Genomic DNA, 22,288 nt, shown 5'->3' on the forward strand with positions numbered 1-22,288 from the left:
TTTTTTTTTTTAACAATTTTAAGTATTTACGTTATTTACGGATACTCGTAATAATTGTTTTGTTAGTTGTATGTATAAATAAATATAAATCTATCTATTAATATTATGTGGGTTTACGCTTACATCAATATATATATATATATTTATCAATATCTAATACATTTCTATATAGTGATACGATATACTTTAGAAACGTTAAGGCACACGTGTCAATACATTAAAAACGTATGAATAAATAAACAAATAAATAAATAACACGGATCCGGTGCCGGAGGTTGGATATAAAAATATTAAACGGACAAACGAATATTTCTGTCTCTGTGTCGTCATCGATAAATGTGGTGATGGGTTATAATATGAGTGCCTCGCGTAAGCCGTAAATACGATAGATTTTGTTTTTCGACAATTTATTTCTTTCTTATGTGTATTGCATCATTATATTATAATATAATATAGTAACGTTAAGACGGCGTTGGTAAACATAACGTATAGTCAAACGATGATGGAGTGCGGTGGTGGCGGTGGTCGTGTTGATTAGGTGCGGCCGTGTTTACATGAGCTTTTGCTTGGCGCATTCCGGGCAAATGATGTCTTCGGCGTCGGTGATAAAGCCCCTGCCAACCAGCGAGGTCTTGCAGGAGGCGCAGATAAAGCAATCGTTGTGCCAGTGTCGGTCTTCGAACGAGATGAATCTAGTGCCACCGATTCCTGTAGGGCAAAACACGCATGAGACGCATACTAATATTATACATTTTATAAAATATTATATCGTTTATTTCGTTAAGTATTGCAAGCTGCGGTCTATTAAGCAGGTGTAATACAATATTATATTACTATGATAAGTGTAAATTATAGGCACAAATAGGCAATTACGCCATCAACGGGAGCTTGAACTCTATTTTTTTTTTAACAATCAGCTTTGCCCCTACAATGATTACCCAGATGGTTTAAAAACACCTTCGTGTAATTTATTATTGATCGATAATATTTTTATTTTATTTTAACATAATTTCTTTATATCTTAATCTACATTAAATTGTTTATACAAACAAAGTGGACCATATCTTCGTTTTAAATCTTTGCATGGCTGTAGAAAATTTATTATCATCCACTTAATATTATGTAGAAGTGTTTTATCTATCTTTGCTTGTACATATACTATTTTGGTATTGTTTCTACTCTTTTGAGGTATAGGAATATCATTACTTATTAATTTTATTTAAATCGTTTCTTGTGAGAAAAAAAGAGAGGATTCCTGAGTCAAAAATATTTATATAATTTTTCTCTTACATTACTTAGGACCATCCCAAAATACGTGACACGAGTTTCAATAAGTACGTACCTGTAATTGGTTTTACACATGAAGTGCATCTTTTGGCGAACAACTCTCCGAAACAATCTCCACAGTATGGTTTTTCGTCTCTGGACGTGAAACGCTGTCCAGCCAACGATGTGCTACAGTGGCTACACGTGAAGCATTCCCTGTGCCAAGGTTCGTTTTTATATGTCACGCCACCGCTAGTAATAATCTGTAGCACATAAATAACATCGGAGTAGGTAATTATAATAATATTTGGGTATATATTGTGTTATTAATTATTATAGTGAAGACTACAATACACACTATTTTAAAAGGTTTTAAAAAAAGGAATTTTAATTCAATTTTAAAATTCCACGGTCATCCACCAACTTTATTATTATAATATAATAAACTGTGTACACGTTATTTCAATAGAAACATTAGAAACTAATATAGTAATCAGTATATGTTTCAGAAGGAACTATTAAACCGATGACAGACGAAAATAAAATTGAATTAAATCCACTTGCATGCTGGTTTTTTTTTAACATATAAGTAGATCTTGTGGTGGCTTTAAATGTTTGTTTTTAAACAAAAGTATAAAAGTATACCTATTTAATTTTTTTTTTATGAAATAAAATAAGTCAATCGAGTCAATATTAATTTAACAACCTATCTTTTTTTTTGTAGACAATCGTTGATTTTTAAAGGTATAAATATACACCTACTTATATATAGCTAGATATAGCCAATCAAGTTTTACCAATAAAATACAGTGTATCTGGTGGTATACAAAAGGGAAAAAAATAAAAGTTAAAAAACGCAAGAATTCATTAAGTCATAAGCAAGACCAGTGAATTTCCAAGCTTTATTTGCGGAGTAATTCACCAAGTCATCGCCTCCGTACGTAGTTATATATACATTTTTTTCTGAATTAACCATAATGAAAAGAAAAAAATGTACTTTTACATTTAATTTATACGTATTCAACAAATGTTAGAATATAATGCATTATTGTGTGAAGGTTTTTGTGATATAGAACCAAAATACGTATGAATAAATAGATTTTACAGTATAATATATTTTAGTATAATATCGAGCGACTGGAAAAAATGAGTTATAGGGTTAGTGTTTTTGTAGTACAAAAATGTCTTTGTTTCAATATAACTAAATATTATTGTATCACACAGTACCTTGTCACACTTAACGCATCGAGTCGAAAACTTTTCCTCGTAGCAAGTAGCGCAGTAAACTTCCTGGTCTCTGGGTATAAAGCTCTTAGTGCCGATGGCCGACTTGCATACAACGCAGCTGAAACATTTCTCGTGCCATTGTCTGGTCTTGTACTCCATCTTTTTTGTTCCTGAGGATAGAAAAAAATAAATGCATATGAATAAAAGTGAAACATCACAAGACGTCGATGGTATATTATTATAACTTATATAACATAATATTGGTACTAGGTATATATTGTAATAATATTTAATTAAATATGTCTCATTTATAAAATCAGAATATTGTATCATTTTTAGTATAATTTCGGTCTCATTGTTCTGACAAAATTTTAATGGAATGCTGTGTGTGTTGCAAATGCAAGTAAATCCGTTTCTTGATTGCGTTTAATTATTTTAGTTTCAAATATAAATGAAAAATCAATTGAGAAAGAGAGTATTAAAATAAAAAAAAAATATAAATTTATTATAATCAAAAATAAAATATTATTTAAAATTTTTTATTATGCCTAAATTTTTTTTGTGGTTTACGTTATTTTATTTAATATTTACAAAAACTTAAATACAGAAAGTATGCTATCTTAATGTGATCTAAAAATTAAGTTTTCAGAGCATTAAAAATTATAATACATTTATAAGTGTAGTTTTTATAGTTTAAATCTATAAGTGCACATTGGTTAGCTCAATATTTAAAAATTATATGAAGGAGTTTTTAATTAGATCTTTTGTAGTTTGCTGTAAAATCTGGTATAATTAGTTTTCAGAAACAATGTCCATATATTTATATTAAAACAAATATAAGGTTAGGTTAGTACAACACCCTTAGTAATACGCTAATAAAAAATGTTTATTTATTTTTTTACATATTATAATTGATACTTGATATAAAAATGTCTGATTAATTTGGTATTTATCTTTTCAAAAAAAAATACTCAAATCCTAAAAAAAATTGATTTTATTATTTATCACGAAACAAATTTTTAATCAATGTTATTCGTTTATTAAAAAAAAATATATTCACTGTCTATATTATGCTCTGCTTCAACTTTGGTATATATACATAACTATTGTCTAGGTTATTATAACATATCATTGATCTTTCCTCCTCCTTCACATGGATAGATAATGTTTATTGTAGCTACTTAATTTGTATATTGTATGAAATATTCGACAACTAGCGAAAAAAATCAATCCTTATGATAGTGTTTAACAAGAATCGCCCACTACATTACTTATAATCGTATTTGCAGCACCGCTGTTCGCGAATGCCCACGCAACGATGACGCTTAAACCGATAGGACGTGGAAACAATTCCGATTCGCGCTCTCGAAATTTTTCCTTCCGCGGGTCCTTCGCTCCCACGGTGCCGCGGAGTGAAATGTACGGAATAAACGATTGTCGTCCCACGGTCAGATATATATTTTTTTTCACCAGTTATACTTTCCGATGAACACGTCTTATTATTCTGTACACTGTCTTGAACCGGCACACGTATATACAATGTTAAATTCGGGGGGTAAATATCCGTCTAGTAATAATTTCATTCACCCTCCTTCCCCCGGAAACCGATAAATACAATAGTTAACAAGATATATATTTATTAAATGTACAATAATCGTTAAGATTTTATTATTATTATCAACCTTTTACTCATATATTCAAAATACCTAAAACATATCCAATCATATTAAATAAAATATAATTAATTTTTATCAAAGTTTCAAAAATGTATATTTACTATATTTATCAAATTTGGGCCAAGACACATTGGGATATTCTATGAAAATAAGTATCGAAGGCGAAATCGAAATCAGTAGTTCATTGAAAAGCAATCGGTTTATGTACAAGAAAAATATCTTCATGTATAGATTGATTTAATAAATATTTTTAAAAAAAATAATGTATATTTTCTAGTTTGTAAAAACAAATTATATTTTTAAATTAAATAATATAATGTAAAAATATATAATTCTTTTATGCTTTTATTTGATTTTTACAAATGCTTTCAGTATCAAATAAAAGCAATTTGTGAAATTTAAATGTACAGAATTTTAATAAATAATAATAATAATATATTTAAAATTACTAAAATTTGTGACCAACAAAAATAATCCCCCCTTAAAAATTCTCCGGATTCCACACTACACGTAACAATACGCATAATGCATAATTTATAGTTGATTTGCCCATCGAATAAAATTGTTAAAACATCCACATCACCTTTAATCTTTCTCTCGTACAGCACTCTTTATCTTTCTTTCTCTTTCGCTCTCACTTTCCATATTCGCCTACAGACCGTTATTATCAACTAAATAATATTCAAACCCACGAACGGGTGAATCAATTAAATCGCTATTGTAGATGTTACTCATCTCAACAGCAGTAAACAGTTGTGAACGTTGCACTCTTATTCAATATTTTACCATCTTGGCCGAGACTATAATTTCCATGTCGGTTATTTGCAGTCCAAAACGACTGAGTGTCGCGTCGGGGCGTATACAATCTTAATAATAATCGTTACGGTTTACGAAAGGTCACAACGGTATGCATATATGGGCTAGTGTTTTTTTTTCTTATTAATTTTCGAGCCTTTTCGATGAGGGTGATAAAATCGTAATAATAATAAGAATAACAAAATTCAGTATAAAACGATCAATATAATAATAGTTAATAATTTAATATCTATATCTGCAGTTATCGTCACCATTTAGTACCAGTTATTTCCTTTTAGCAACATCCACGGGATCTAATTTCGCAGACTCGACCTTAGAGTTATGTTAAAATGCGGATCAAGGCCATTGAAAAAAATATATCCTATACGGTCTGGCAAGCTTAACGAAGTATAAACAAACAGAATGATCGGTTAAGTGTATTTATTGTCCCCCGGATATTATGTACGATAATGATGGTCGCTGCGATTGTTACGTTTTTTCAACGGATATATGTAACGTAGGTATACGAACGGAGACAATGGTAAGGACGCAAATTACGCCCACGGGACCATAGACTCGCCGTTGATTCGAGATATTGAAAATCTGCACACCAAGGTTTTACGATCGGCATCTAAAAGGAAATTCAGTCGATTACAACTGAAAATCGCCACTCCTATATGGGCGATTAATGTCCTAAAATTAATTTGAAAGAAGTTTTATCTCCAAAAAACGATCGGTTAGGCATTTTGTTTTCAAAGAAAGTGTTTTTTGATAATACAAAATGTAATATACATTCTAAGTATCTAATAGCAAAATATTAACTATTATAGATTAAAAAATAGGTAGTAAAATAACCATAATAATACTTTGGTAAATAAATACACGACAATTGCCAATGGTGTAATTTTGTTTATACACGAAATATTAGTATTGTTTAGAAATACATATTTATAGTGAAAAAATAAAACGAATTTTTTCAGTTGGTTTTTAATTTAATAATTATTAAAAATACTACCTATTAAATACAAACAAAAATATACCTATACTAATAACATTATAAGTTTCAAATATTTAATGGCACATTAAAGATTTCAGCCATTCGATATTTTTTTACCCATAAAAATATAATTTCTTAACGGTAATTTTATGGTAGATTATGAAACTACCTATACATAAACATGGCCATAAAAACTTAATTTTAAGTTAGTACCTACTACCTAACGATACTGAATATGATACAATTTTGAACAAAATTGTAAAAAAAATAGTTACAGCAACAACTAAAGTTTTCCGGAATGCAATGTAATACATTTTGAAATAGAAACCAATAGTATTAATTTTATAGTCCAACGCAAAATTTTATTTCTAAAATCTGTATTGTCAAAAAAATAGTTTGCATTTTTAAGAAATTTAAGTTTGAGAAGTGAACTTAGTGTATTACAAATTATGAGTAACCTTTGATCCTTTAGTACTCTATAAAACTGTAGTATATCACTACACCATCTCTCAGTATTTTTTAATATAAAAAGAAAATATGTATTAAAATGAACACATAGGCACTACAAAATGTATATATTGTCTTATGCATTTGAAAAAAATACATATTTAAGTTTGGATATCTCTCAAAAAGTATCAATGAACATAATAGTATTTATTTTAGTGAAGAGAATCGTAAATTTTAAGCAAAAATGTACTTAATATAAATTTCATTATATACATACATTGTGAAATGTTATTACTAATATAATATTAGGTGCCCAATCATGTACGGCAAACAGATGGTTAAGACTATTATAACCACCATATATGGCGATTTTCATACGTCATATTATAATAAGATACAAAAATAAATTTAATTTTAGTAAAATTAGTCGTAGTAAAAAATACACTGATTAATCATGCATTATATAGGTAGCACGAAATTGATGGCCAAAAAAAAAAAATAATTAAAAAATTTGTAGCAGGGATTAAGAATTGTATTTCAATAAATCCTGTTATAAATTGTCTAACACTGCAGATTTCTCAAGCTGCATTCTGATTTAGCGAAAAAAGAATTTAAATCAACGAGAATAATAATAATTGTATTTAAAAAAAAAAGATCAAAAAGCTACGAGTCGTGACATCAAAGGTCGTCAAGATCAGTTTTTGTCCGACTATAAATTATATGATGGAGTGGCGGCTGCTTGCAGTTTAATAGTCGAACGAGTAGGTATTTATATAGTGGTTCTACCTGGAGGGGTGGCTTTGGGATCTCCCAGTCTGCAGTCTCGTTTCAACGAACATTCGAACGCCTTGTTTTTCGTTATGGACGCGGGACTCATGAGGTATTCCGGTAAAAATGACGACAGAATAGCCACATCGTCGTCGCCCGGATCCTTTTTGGGCGTGCTGGTCTTCAGCGTGATGTTACCGAACTTGCTGGTCATTACGTCCACGGACATGTTTGCACTGGTACTGAACCAAAAGCGCGTGACAAACGATGACGGGAACCTAGTCCGGACGTAATAATATACTTGATGTACCTATCTCTCCCCCCTCGAGCGCGCGCGCCCCACCGCCACCGGGACACCGGGTGACCTTTCCGACCTGCCCACGGTGTAAATATAATATTATATTGATACAGGTACACCTCCAACCATCGCATGAAGATAATGATATTATTATTATTGTGTTATTATAATATCGGTATTGCCATCATCAGATATCGTTTTCTGTTGCGGGGTGGAGAGAGGGAGCGATCAAAAACTCATAAAGGATAAAAATTCGTATACGTCGGAACCAGGAACCGTGGTCGACATTATTAGAGGCGGTTCTACCTATAATATGACCAGAAATTAGTTACCATCCATCATGGTATATTACAACAATACGTCAACCCGTAGGAAGTGATACCCGTATATTGTACTGTGTCATTCTATCCAACGAACATTATAGCAAAATTCCACTACGCAAAATCATCTATGTGGTACCTATAGGTTAATATTTATAAGATAAATGTCCACCACCAAACATGAAAATGAGGACATTTTCGAGGTAATGTCATGTCCAGCTTGTAAATTATTGAACTAACGAATAATTTACAATAGTTTAATATACGCGACCATATGGGTAAAATAACCCATACATTTATAAAAATTAATGTTTTTTTTTTATTTTTTTATACTCTATAGACTTAAAAACAATAAGTTTTCAATTACAAAATATATTTTTTAAGACTCATAGGAGGATGTTCAATTTCTTTTTTCAACCCTTGTAGACCGCTATAGGGTAGCTCACGCACGAACTTAGTTTCGGTTTATCAAAATCGAATATTTTTTTAAGATGTATGTTTATATATAATATAGTGTTACGATAATAAAATAGTTATTATAATTGAATATAATTATCTGCATGACAAACTAATAAGAAATAGTATACCTGATCAATATTTTTGAATTGATACAAAATAAGAATCTTATTAGCCTTTATATCTGATATTTTATGTGTTTTTAATAGTAACTTATACATATGTTATAGCATATCATGTTCCTGCATATGTCGCTATCTCTAAATTCTGCTTATGTTGTGGAATTTTACTATATTAGAAACCTAACCCGTTGGATTAACGGAAACAGTACATTTCACTGAAATAATCAAGTCGTTTTAAGTACGATGTGCCGGAATGTCACCCGTGATCACAACAATACGTATAATAAATATTATGTACCTACGGCGGACGTCAAACCGCGTGGACTTATCATTTCGACCTTGGACACACGCGACTTATCGAGAAGAAAATACATAAAACGTTAATGATGCAGCAATATTGGACGATGATGTCACCTGCACCATTACAGTGCATATACAATATAAGAATGGTGTTTTTTTTTTTAATCAACGCACAGTGCCGTGCGTCGACGTGTATTTTTTCACTCTCGCAACAGACGCGGATCGAAGAACGTTGACAAGCACAGCTCCCACGTGCATGTTTTTTTTAACGATTTACAGCCGATAGATTTACGAATGTATGTTGGCGCATCACCGTCGTGTAGGACGTCAAAAAAGAGAGCATATAATAACTTTTTAATTTAATTCAGTCTAAGGGGGTATTGTTTGAAGTCCTGATAGTAGTACAACATAAATACAAATTTGATGCACTTCCGTAGAGAAAATTTTCTTCTGAACAATATTTTAATTTTTTAAAACGTGTAACAGTACATTGTCAAATGTCACTTTACATCTAAAATAAAAAAAAGAAACGGTTTATATAAAACATATATACTGTAAAACATGTCAAGTTTCAGCATTATGCGGTTTAAGACTTTAAAATAAGAGTATAACAAAATAATAATCGAAAGTACAATATTGATCTATAAGCATAATATATTTGTGAATTTGCATTCATCGTCGAAAATCGAATAAGAAACGTGTCTAAGTGAATGTGTTCTAAAACGACTAAAACAATAAACACATCTGAACGAATATGTATTATATGTATGCAATAATGAAATAACAAAAATATGAACCAATATCAATGAAACAACATAATAGTACAACATAAGAGATTGCTAATGAATAGTAATAATAGTAAAATACATCGTCTGATGATATTTTTATATGAAAAAAAATAACAATAATCTACAACATACATGATATTAATAACTATGACAACGAAAGTCGCGTTAGACGAACACAACAGGCAATATAAGATTCTATAAGGTTACGTAGTATAAGAAAGCTTGAACGACACGATTTCTGCGAAAAATGGTCAACTATATTTTAGAAAATATTTAATAGACTAATGGTTATTGACCAACCCGATCAATATATTTTGTGTTATTCAAAAATTAAAGGGGCGAGGTGAGTTGAATAAAATGTTTAATGAATCATGTCCCCTCATATATAATATAGACAGTATAAGGGATGTCTCGAGAAACATGACTATACGAAAATATCTTAAGGGTATGCGCTTTTATCACATCATACGCCAAGAAATCGTAGTAGATAATTATAATTGATACAAAAATACAACTAAACACAATAACCATCCTATGTGCAAAAAAGCTTAAACGCTGACTAAATATTTTATATAAAAATGTTGGAAACACACATTTATATATTATATATAATTTACTAATAATTTTGAACCCTAGATTTACTTAACCCCGTGCGTTGTTTTTTTAAAATTAATTTTAATTTTATTATTATGCACCAGTTAAATACAATTTGTTGATTTGTTTTTATGTCTATAATAACCCAGTACCAACGCGATTACTTGTAATAGAATTAACCTTATTTTAGTAACATAAATTACCTGCACGGAATATATCTCCACAACCATCGCATCTAGCAGCAAATTGAGTGTCGTAGCAGTTTCCGCAATAGATTTTTTCTACTTTTGATCCAAATTGTTTGTCCACCAACGAGACGCGACATTTGCTGCACAAGAAACAAGCTTCGTGCCAATGTTTATCCTTGTACGACAAATCCTGAGAAAAAAACCATAATATATGATATTGTTACATAGGTATGTTATGTAGAGTTGAATGCTCGACTTATGAATCAAAGAAGTCGACGGACATACTTTAGAGTCGATCCCGATGGTCTTGTCGCATTCGTCACACGGGTTGGCGAATACAGATTCGTAGCATTTGATGCAATATGGATGATCGTCTCTGAGCACATATCTCTGCCCTGTTAACGATTCATCACATTGCCAGCAACAGAAATGACCGGAATGCCAGTCCTTGTTCATAGCCTTGGTGTATTCTCCGCTGAAAATTAACTAAAAAAAAAAAAAACTATATAATTTACGAAAAACAATGTATCATCGAGTTATAAATTTTTAAAAGATTATTTAATTCAACTATGCAAATTCGCATACATTTTTTTTATTAAAATAAAAATACCACATAGATCAATAATTATACAAACGTATAATAATATGTTATAAGAACCACTAATTTCAAAAGAGAATTTTTTAGAAAAGAATAATATAGTAAAATATATTTTAACAAACACACAATGATTCAACAGTCTAATATATATATATCAGCACAATGCTTAACATATACATTAATCGCCGGTTTATTATTCATTGAATTAGTAATGTTTAGTAGATCTAAAAAATGTGTGTATGATTAATAATATTTTTTTGGAGATTAAATGTAATGTAATTTGTCGAAGCATTTAAAATAATATTTTAAGAATGATTGTTTGAGCCTTACTAAATTACTGAACATCCATCATGTTTATTTTCAACAAAAACTGTGGTTGGGCTTAGAGACCTGAGAGGTCTTTTAGACTTTAAGTGCAGTGTGTAACCCTCACGAGGGGTATTATGTTGTTTCATTTATTGGTATGATCAATTTCACCCAATACTTTCGTTAACTCTGAATTCAAGTTAATGAAGTCGTCGCACTTTCAATTCTTTTTTTAGAGCTTTTTAGAAAATGTCAAGAGTTGAACAATTTGCTAAAAAAAAATAATCAAACCAACAAATAGGTATAAGCGGCACCACGCCCGCATAAAATGTAGTCTTTTCACGCGATCGTAGTATTACTCGTACATTGGTCGTATCGTATGACCTTTAAATTCAAATGCGACAATATCATCGAGGTCGTAGAGTTCAAAGAATCAATTCTTATTTTCTTATAAATTGTCAAAATAACCTATGTTGTCATAAGCTAAATATGATATAGATACCATAAACCTAAATCTAAAAAACATTCTGACCGCCTCAATGATTCAATACCGAGTGTTCTATATCATTACACTAGATGTTATGAATAACATACTTTCCCACATTTTGTTTGAACAATAATTGAATAATATATTAATGAAAACACTTTAGCATCATTATAATTGGTTGTTAAGATATATTTCACCGATATTAATATTGGTTAGATAGTTAGTATACTACAAATTCAAAATAGATCCATGTAATGAATAGGTATCATTATTTTTTTTTGTTATGAGGTTTTCATACACATATACAATACATATATATATCTAGTGTTGGATTTACAATAAAACGTGTATATACTATAAATGTAGTATGTAAAACTTATTTTATTTAATTTTATTGAAAATAAATGTTGATTCAACTACATATAAATTAATAAACCAACATCATCACTTTAAAAGACGTTTATAAAATCAATTAAACGCTCGGATTTTTTTACTATTTTAACTATAATAACACAGTAGTGTTACATTGACTGTCCATGGTACAATAGTTTAAAATATATATTTAGTCGCAAAACAATTTTTATGAAAGTTTAATTAACTACAGATTTCTATATTCGCAATATCAAAAATAATATCATAAGGCACAATCAAAAATAATTGATTAATATTTTGATAGCGTTTCTTTTTTTTTTTTTAGTTCAGAAAGATAATAAACCGTGGAATAGTGTCATATATTAAATCTATTAATTTTTATTACAAATTATTTAAATATTAACGCACTGATTATTAATTGATAAATTTAGTATTTAAATTTATTTCAAATATCTACACTGAATATCTTTTAATTTACAAATAATTAAGATTTTACCTAAAAATTCGATATTTTTAACGTTTTTCTTGAAAATCACTTTAATTTTTTTTTTAATTACTTTACCCGTAACTATCTTATTTGCGTACAATTTTTATTTTATAGAGGAACCACATAAAACATTTTAAATTATTTTACTACCCCACAAATTATTTTTTCAACAATAAATATTATACTTTCTTATACAAATATTCATTCTTTGTTACATTCAGAACTAAAAACCCTACCTACTATAGACTCATCAATCCTCAGGATGAAAAAAATTTAATTTTTATTCATGATAACTTTAATGCAACACTAGGAGTAAATGCATAATATTTACAGTATAGGTACACCATGCATTATAATATTATTTTAAATTATTAAATGCATTTTACGCAAGGAAGAGTAAATGCAGAAAAGTTATTACTGGAAAAGGCGCAATGTGTTGCTAATCCGTATTTAACCATGATTATTCGAACTTTAGTGGAACATGTCAGAAATAAAGTTTTAAATATATGGTTAGTATAAAAATATTTTTAAAAATAATCAGGAATAGCAACAAATATATAGAATATTTTCTATATATCTCAGGCGTTGTTCTGGTTTTAATTCTTTTAAACGAACAATTCTGTTGTATTGTGTTAAGCATTTATACTTTATTTTTTACGATCATGCCGAATATTAATAGCTAATTCCTATTCACCGTTTAATGCATCTCGGTCTATTTCGAATATGAAATTTATGGACCGAAACCATTTTATATTTAAACAGAGAGCGTATATAATAAATGAAGAGAAAAATGTGAAAAAATATATCTACTTTCCACCGGCTTTTCTACCGTCTTATATAGAAGTGAATAACCCTTTAATAGTTTAATATATAAACATCGAACTCATAAACATAAAATGTGATTGGTGAGAATCTCAATATTTTATTCGTATCGAAGTATATATTTAAATTCTGAATGCTTTATTTTTTACACTAAAATTAATTAATAATTTATAAAAATAATTTTAATTAAACATTTTATTCCATTATATTTTTTATTTGTATCATATAAAAATCGATTAATTGTTATTCTTTTCATAACTATACACAGATGGTATTTTATTAATTACTAGATAGGTAAATGGTATGCGTGTAGTTATAATTAACCGCAATAGAAGTTCCCATAAAAAGTAACCAATAATAATATTGTTTATGTCATTTGAAGTCGTTTGTAAATCTGTCTAACTTGAGCGTGTTTACAACTTGACATAAAAAAATTACGACTACTACGAGCCAACGGTAATTATATTAATTATATACTGCTTGTTTTAAAAATTGGAGTGCTATGTTTGAAATTAAAATAGTTGTCACATATTAATTTATTACGAAAATAGTACTGACCTATAATAGATTAATCTTATTAAGGTACTAAATGCTATTTTCTAACCTAGAAAATAAATAAACATACTTTTAAAATTGAATAAATATTTGTTAAATAGATTGACTTTTTCAATAAAACAATAATACTATTTAATACAGATAATATTTTGTTGGTATGTAATTAAATGTTTTAAAACCAGTAAAACGAAAAATTAATATTTTAATCAAATTGTGTAATATTGTCATAAAAGTGCTAATCGTATAAACGTAATAATTCAAATAATAAAGAAATAAAAAAAATCAGTATGCGTAGGTACACCTGTACCAGTACATCTAATAAATCAATAGAAGAACGTCTAAAAATATTAATATTTTAAAGCTATTGATGAAATATCATTAAAATATTTGTATGTATATACACAAAAATAAAACAGCATAGTAATAGTCAAAACAATTTTAAAACAAATTTCAGTTACACTATAATAATATTTTAATTAATCAAAAATGAAGTTTTATTACAACAATTTAAAATAATAAAAATCATTTTTTTTTCGTGAAAATAAATTTTTCTCAAATATTTGAGTGATAAATAATTTTTATGTTTCTGTTTGTAGATAGGTATATTATAAATAATTAATTCCTACTATTAATAGAAAATTTTGAATTATTCGTGTTAAAATTAAAATAACTGTTATAAACTGTAATTTTATAATTACAAACATTGCCTAATTAATTTGAATAGTAAAGTTTATACTTGGGCATCATATAGTTATTATTCATGATATTTGAAAAAGACTACGTATATTGTGACGTGACATTTGGGTGAATATTTATCAAATTAAAAAAAAAACTTTTAAAACACAATAGTATAGTATAATATTATTACCCACATTAATAATATAAATCATTTAAAAATAAATCAACCAACGCTTTTAAATCAATTGAATAAGAAAAAAACTCGATAAGGTAGCAAAATTCATTTTTTTTTTATCAAACGCATAAGAAACTAATTTTATTATGCATGTTTCATTATTATATAAAATTAAACTGGTTTCGAAGAAAATGATTTTTGCAAAAAAGGGTGTGTAAGTCATACATTTATGGAATAAATAGTTATATTATTCAATGTGTTACATGGTAAGCAGTGTTAGCAATAACATATAAATTAACTATTATTAATTACACTCAATGTACTATATTTTGTTACAAATTACATGACAACTCTTGGTCAGATTTTTGTTGTATAAATATTACCATTTAGTTGTAATTATAATTATATTATAACCGGTAAGAGAGCATTTTCAAAACCACAAATAAATTTCTTTATCACAATATTATTAAACCTAATTAGATTATAATTAAATACTGTTATATAATATCATACGTTTGTATAATAACGAATTATAATGTTATAATAACAATAATATATCAATGCATTTTCTTACCAATAGTATATTTATCAGACAAGAGGTATTTTCCGTTAACACTTAAAAAAATGATATTAAAATGCAACGCAAAAAAATTAATAACCATTGAACATTTTTACGAAAATGTAATAAAATCATACATATTTTACAGTTACGTTTCTTGAAATAAATGAAATTAAATGATGAGATAAATTAAAATTATTGTTTGTTTTTTTTTTTTTCATTAAATTAAAGTGCTATTGGAAAATACCTCTTGTCATCGTGACCATTTTCTGATGGATACACGTTTTCTTTATCCAATTCTGTGATGGTAACTTCGCCCTGATCATTGCTCTCTCTTCTCTTATTTGACGAAGTAGTTTTTTTGCTTTTCCTGACTTTTCTTTCGGTGGTTGTGAACTGATATTCTACGTCTGCCATGTTAATGAAGTTTTCGAATTATAATTTTTAAATCGAAGTAAACAATTAAACGAAAACGTTTAAAATGAGACGAACTAGCAAATAAATGAAAAGACTAAGATTAAAAGAAAATGCGAGTTTCCCAATACGTCTAGGCTGTAGCAATCACACGTTCAGACTGCGAATATAGCGTTTCGGTTGGGACGGCGTGTGCAGTGCACTGTCCTCTACGGTGGGAGAATGTTTCCACCCGAAAATCTATTTTTAAATAAAATCCTAATGAAAACTTCGGACAGGAAGTGTGGTTTATGACATTAATCTTACTAGATGATGTGTATCCCTCGTAGAATATCACAGAAAATCGTCTATTTAGCATTTATAGTTAAAACATAAATGTATCAGAAAGATGACATTGTGATAAGAAGTATGGAAATTAATGCATCATAAAATATGAAATTAATCAAAATCGTCAAAAAAATTATCGATATCAACATGTATAAATAGTATTATAGAATAAATTATTATTATATTTTTATTAAAATTAATTATTAATCTATTGATATGACCATAAATTTAATGATAGACGCTATAATACTAAGCAGAGAGTTAGAATAGGTAGGTACTTCAGAGCCTAATTAAAATTTTAAGAAAATATTATGTACTTAAAAAATATTAAGTATAATATATACCCAAACTACATGACGAGAGTAGAACTTGTGTTCGTTCATTTAGAAATTATCTATACAGATTACTGATACTTTAGTATTTGTATTAATATTCATATTAATATATCACAAGATACGAGTATTTAAATTCGAAAAATCTAATTTATATTTTTCATTATCGTACAAAAACGTTTGATATATTCAAAAGTGTAATTATTCTTTTAAATAGGATAATACATTTTAGATTATGTATGAAAATACACAATGTCTTTAATTCCATAAATGTCTGATGTGTAATTTTCTTTTAAAAATATTAACCAAACATTCAAATTGTATGTTTACAAAAAATCGAAGTGACGATCGACATATTATATTCTATACCTACAATTGTTGTACTTTTTCATTGTTATCCTTAAAAGCATATAGGCGTTAAAATAATGTATTATAAATGTGTGTAGGGATGTTTATGCTTGTTTACATTGAGTCTGTAGTTAAATTAGAATATTACACTCCTCTAATACTATAACAAGACAACAATCACAAGTCATAAAATCACGACCATAACAATTAACAACTAACAAATAAATAATATGTTTACAGTATATCTATATACATATATTATTATTAATGTATATGTTATTATCACAGAACGACGAACAACCAATTTGCATTTTTATCAAATATAAGATTCGTAATATTAAAGAATGAATAGTAAATTGTACACTACATTAGTTCCTTTTACACAGTTTCTTAGCAAATTCCATTTGAATGAATTTTGGTGTAAATTAATTTTTATATTAATATATTAAAAACACAAAAAGAGCAATTGTATTAAAGTCATATTGCTTTAAGTTCAAATATACAAAGAATTCGCTTTCATCCTATTCATACTTTGTGTCACGTTTAGATGAATTTGTGGATGTAAAAACAATACAAATTAAATAAAAGTACACAATAAAATAGGAATTAATTAATATTACTTAAATTCAAGTCGTAATTATAGTTTAAGTCTATTTTGTTTTCTATACACTGCACATCAATTTCAATAGTTTTTTCTACCGGATATGTACCATAATAATGTTATACAAAGAAAACAGTGGTATTCTTATGAAAATTCGTTGGAAACGAAATCAATAAATTTAAAAAAAAAAAAAATCTGTCAACCGGATGATTTGTTTACTTTTAGGTACACAATACATGGAATACTACGAACAATAGGTATTGGTAAGTTTAATGATCAAAATTATTATTTAATGAAATAAATAAATAATAAATAACAAATGATAATAAATTATATATAATGTAAATAAATGTCTCAAGCTATTTAAATTTATATTAATTATTAGAGTAAATACATAATGTGTATATACGCTAATAATATTATATTACGTGGTGATGATATTATGTATTCAATAAAAATCTAAGAAATATATTCTAAAAATATGCGTATAATAATTATATACTATTGATTTTAACCATAAAATTACTAAAAGTATTCAATATAATAACATACACCCTAAGCAATAATATCTTAAGTTTTAATTCTCAAATTATAATTTTTATGTACATATACATAAATATTAAATTTTTGAAAAAAAAAACGTTAAATGCTTTTTAAATAAATTCTAGTACCTAATTGTTTTGAACTAAGTAACATAAATCAGTTAAATACTATAAAAGTTCAAGTATTATAATTTTAAAATCGTAATACGAGTATACATCTAAATATGTCAAAATGATTACTTATAAAGTTATAACAGTCTCACTTTAACATATCATAAACGTTATAAAATTTATCATGCCTTAAAAAAAAAATCAATAAACTCAATGTTATTGTAACACTAGAAATACTTAAATATCATTGTCCGGGTGCAGATATTAATATAATACTGGCTGAATTATACCCATCACTATTGTTATGTAAAAAAAATAGCTGAATAATTGTAAAATGTATACATAATATAAATAATTATAAAAAATGCAGTTAGGTACAATAATTTTTGGGCATTAATGTTAAGCGTTTAGAATTACATAAAATGAAGTTATTGGGCAACTAAAGTTTTCATAATAATTATTGATATCGGGAACAATGCAAATATTTCACCCAAATTGTTATCAAATGAAAATTTTAATTAATTTGGGTGCTAAATTGTTAATAGAAAACCCATGTTAGATTAGATCAGACAACCTCGCAGCAGTAGACATAGTATATTATGAACATATGTGTATTTACAAACAACAAATGACGCTTATTGCTATATGTAACTACACATAAAATTAAATATTTCCAAAAACTATTTAATTAATACATTTTCAGAACTTTTCTCATTATATATCTCCTCTGCACGCTGACTATACAGTACTAACTTCTAAAAAAAATCATGCAGTTTGGTCCGGGAAACTTCAGATACAATACTGTCCAAAGAAATCGCTTCACGTTTTAAAAATACATAAAGATTATTATTATAAATGCCAGACACGTTTGATAAAATCCATTATATTTAAGATTATTAATTTATGAAAACATAATATGAAGGATGACGATGCGTCTGTACATAATAAATTAATAATAAATGATCGATTAAATTGCTTTATGACATTGTTGTAATTCGTGAGTATAAATAAAATATTATTTCTGAGCCAACCTGTTGCTTAAAATATATTAGAAAAGCCATACATTTATATACACATTACCTACATGGGTACAACAGGTGCTATATTATGTATTATTATATAATGATCTATCGTGCGATGAACTTCACCAATTTGTGAGAATGTGAGATGGTAATCGGTTTGCAACGATACAATATAATTATCCGTAAAATGGTTATACGCTTAACGGTTAATTTTGGATTCTGTGAGTTTTTAACCTAAATGTTTTCCTCTAAGAAACACATTTACGTCTCGGCGGAATAAAAAAAAATACGTGCCAAATGTATATCGTTCATCAGCAGACTATTATAATATATAATAAAGCGTTTATGTTTTTGCCAACATTCTGTCTGTCGTCCACCGTAAGACCTAAAATAAAATATAAAGTTATGGGTATTTAAATATCCGCGGTTGCAATTTTCATCCGTCGACACCCACGTCCTCGAAACCTATTCACGGCCGAACATAGAAACCACCATCACTTGAGTGTCAGGACAAGATCCACGTATCAGTAATAATATCCTATATGATTTTACGTGTTATAAATATATCTTAAGTATTAATGTAAATTTCAATAAATTGTCTAAAACAACATTTATAGCTAAATAGGTTTAAAATGTTTAAACAAAATATTGTTATTTGCTACAACAAATAATTATCAAGTTAGGTAAGCACGATCTAAATATAATAATTAAATATATATACTTAGGTATGTGTTATTCTCTAAGGTCGACATATATACTTTTTACATTAAATTTTAAATTACTGAGATGTATATTACCTAATACATATACGTAACAACGAACCTCTGTGCTCTGACCGAGTAAATTTTCAATTCCTAAAAGTTAATACTCAATAGTAGAGACTCTACAGGAACTATATAATATTTATACTGATTAATGCGCATTTATGTATTTATTGGTGATGTAGGGATTGATATAGGTGGCCTGCAACACAATTGAAACTGAAAATTGGACCTTGGTTTTTTTTAGGTATCTATAATAATTATGGCTATATATAATTATAATTATTGTATTTAAAACAATAAAATTGTCAAATTAGCATTAAAAGGACGTCACACCCCAAAGTTGTTGGTTCCGTCTTGCTCAGTGCGTTTAACATAGAAGAACGCGTTCGCTCAGAAGTTTACATTTAGCTTTCTTAATTTTAAGATTAAAATACATTTATATACATCATCTAACTAATAGATTACATTTTTGTTTTTAAAATTATGTTGACTGCGATAAATACATTTTTAAGTAAATTATGCGTATGTAAAATATTAAATTTTAAAATGACTATAGCTATGTTTTTAACTCATAGTTGATCAATTCATTCAAATGTGGGTGTAGCAAACTTACTCTAAACTCTAAAATAAAATAAAAATTAATATTAATGTTAAAAACAAATTAAAAAAGTTAAATACCAACCCTCCGTATCAAAAATAGTTATATGCAAATAATTTATTCTCCCTAGGCTTAGTCGAACTGTAGGTACGTCATTGGTGATATGTATTACAATAATATTATGTACGCTGTAGAGACTACATCATTGGTATAGTATAAAGCAATAATTTTATTTCTGCGATCACGCGTTGAATATTCATTCCCAAAACAATATTTTCAACATATTATAGATTTTTGTAGAAATAAAATTACCATACAATATTATAATGAACAACGCAACTTCCCGTTACACTTAAAACGCGAATATACACATCAGCGCATCGGGGCTAACGAGATTATAATGTTATATGGTTACTGTGATATTAAATATACAGATGACGATAATATGTAGGTAATGTATGCCATTTGGATGATTATACACGTACAAGTAAGGATATAACAAGACAATATATAATGATACACACGCCATACTATTGACTCCAAATATGAGATTGTCGATCGAAAACAATGATTGATAAATAATAATATATATATACATATACGTTGATTGGGTACAAATGTGATGATATTCGCAACAATCGCTGTGTACCTACATAATATTATACATTGTCCGAAGATCACAACCACATAATACAGACTGATTCACCCAGTATAATTGCCTCCGTTTTTTAATTAATAATTTATTTTTGTGTCCTATGCCAAAACAAACTTCTGTTTTTAAAATGACAATCCACTTTTTACAAAAAATTATTTAGTGGATTATTTTAAAAAAATGTATGAATCTAATTTAAAATTGAACGAGTTGTTTTTCAGTTATTAAAATGTTTGAATTATAAGATACAAGTTTTTAAAAATAGTCTTATAAAAATATAAAATATATATAAATAATAGGTATCGAATCTATAGTATTTAGTATACTATAAATGAACATTTTTATAAATTATTAAAATATTTAAATTATCATAGCCACTAAATCTTTCAAACCCATTATCATGGACCTATAAACTTTAGTATACAAATTTAAATAATACTCAAAAACTATTCGTTCAAATTTTGATTTTGATACGTAAAATTTCCATTCAAATTATCTGTAAAAATAAATCACAGTAGACAAAGAAAATTGTAATTTGAAAAATAGAAGTTTGTGATTCCGCAGAACACTCCTTAAGTAGTACAAACAATTTTCAAAGATTCAAATGTATAGTATTAAGTATATTTAAGTATATATTAAATCAGATTTTGAATAACTGCATTATTCAAAAAAATAATAATAACAATAAGGGTGAGCTACTTGGCGAATCGCCCTGTATAGTATATAGAGTTTTTGTGAACTTGAACGCAACCTTGAATTATTTGACAGATCGCTAATACACGATATTATTATTATTATTATATACCGCCTGTAGATTATCGATTGTAATGGTAATGGTTTTGGACCACAGCGCAGTCGACGACGACTATTTAAATTTAAAAGCGTCTGTTATTTCGATCTATACGTGTATGTTTATCATTGTTAAATGTTCAGAATCTAGTCATAGGTTTTTATGTCTAATAAGTGCCTATATGTTTTTTTCGAACCATCATTAAATCATTTTTAACCGGTCACAAATTCTTTGAAATGAAAATGTAAATTGCTTTCATAAACCTCAATGTGTAGTTCATTTCAACGCGTAGGTGTATCGAAATACTAGAGTCTATAAATCTGTTGACACAAATATTTTTTTTTTCAAACCGAGTGTTATTACCTTACACAGTAAACGCAATCCAAAACAATATCAATTTTAAGACAGAAGTACTAAGGTATCAATTTTTGAAATTAAACATATGACATAAAACGACAGTAATACGCATACATTTGGATTTCGTCTTTGCTATTCTTTGAAACGTA

The 22,288-nt window shown here is 27.8% G+C and overlaps 1 protein-coding gene across 4 annotated transcripts in view; it reads right to left on the minus strand.

Annotated features, from left to right (window-relative positions):
• Window positions 1–22,288, minus strand: part of LOC113550421 (four and a half LIM domains protein 2) — an 88,781-nt gene continuing 66,493 nt past the window's right edge. For 3 of the 4 annotated variants that reach the window (XM_026952233.1, XM_026952232.1, XM_026952231.1), the window contains exons 6-10: window positions 10,528–10,728; window positions 10,258–10,432; window positions 2,494–2,663; window positions 1,343–1,529; window positions 1–708 (exon numbers count right to left, since the gene is read on the minus strand). In XM_026952233.1, the coding sequence (XP_026808034.1) occupies window positions 551–708; window positions 1,343–1,529; window positions 2,494–2,663; window positions 10,258–10,432; window positions 10,528–10,728 (891 nt within the window). In that variant the 3' untranslated portion in view covers window positions 1–550. Of the gene's footprint in view, window positions 709–1,342; window positions 1,530–2,493; window positions 2,664–10,257; window positions 10,433–10,527; window positions 10,729–15,528; window positions 15,869–22,288 lie in introns of those variants that run through there. The other variant, XM_026952234.1, reaches the window with a different exon arrangement.

The sequence above is a fragment of the Rhopalosiphum maidis genome, chromosome 4, assembly GCF_003676215.2.
Source record: "Rhopalosiphum maidis isolate BTI-1 chromosome 4, ASM367621v3, whole genome shotgun sequence".
Lineage (NCBI taxonomy): Eukaryota > Metazoa > Arthropoda > Insecta > Hemiptera > Aphididae > Rhopalosiphum > Rhopalosiphum maidis.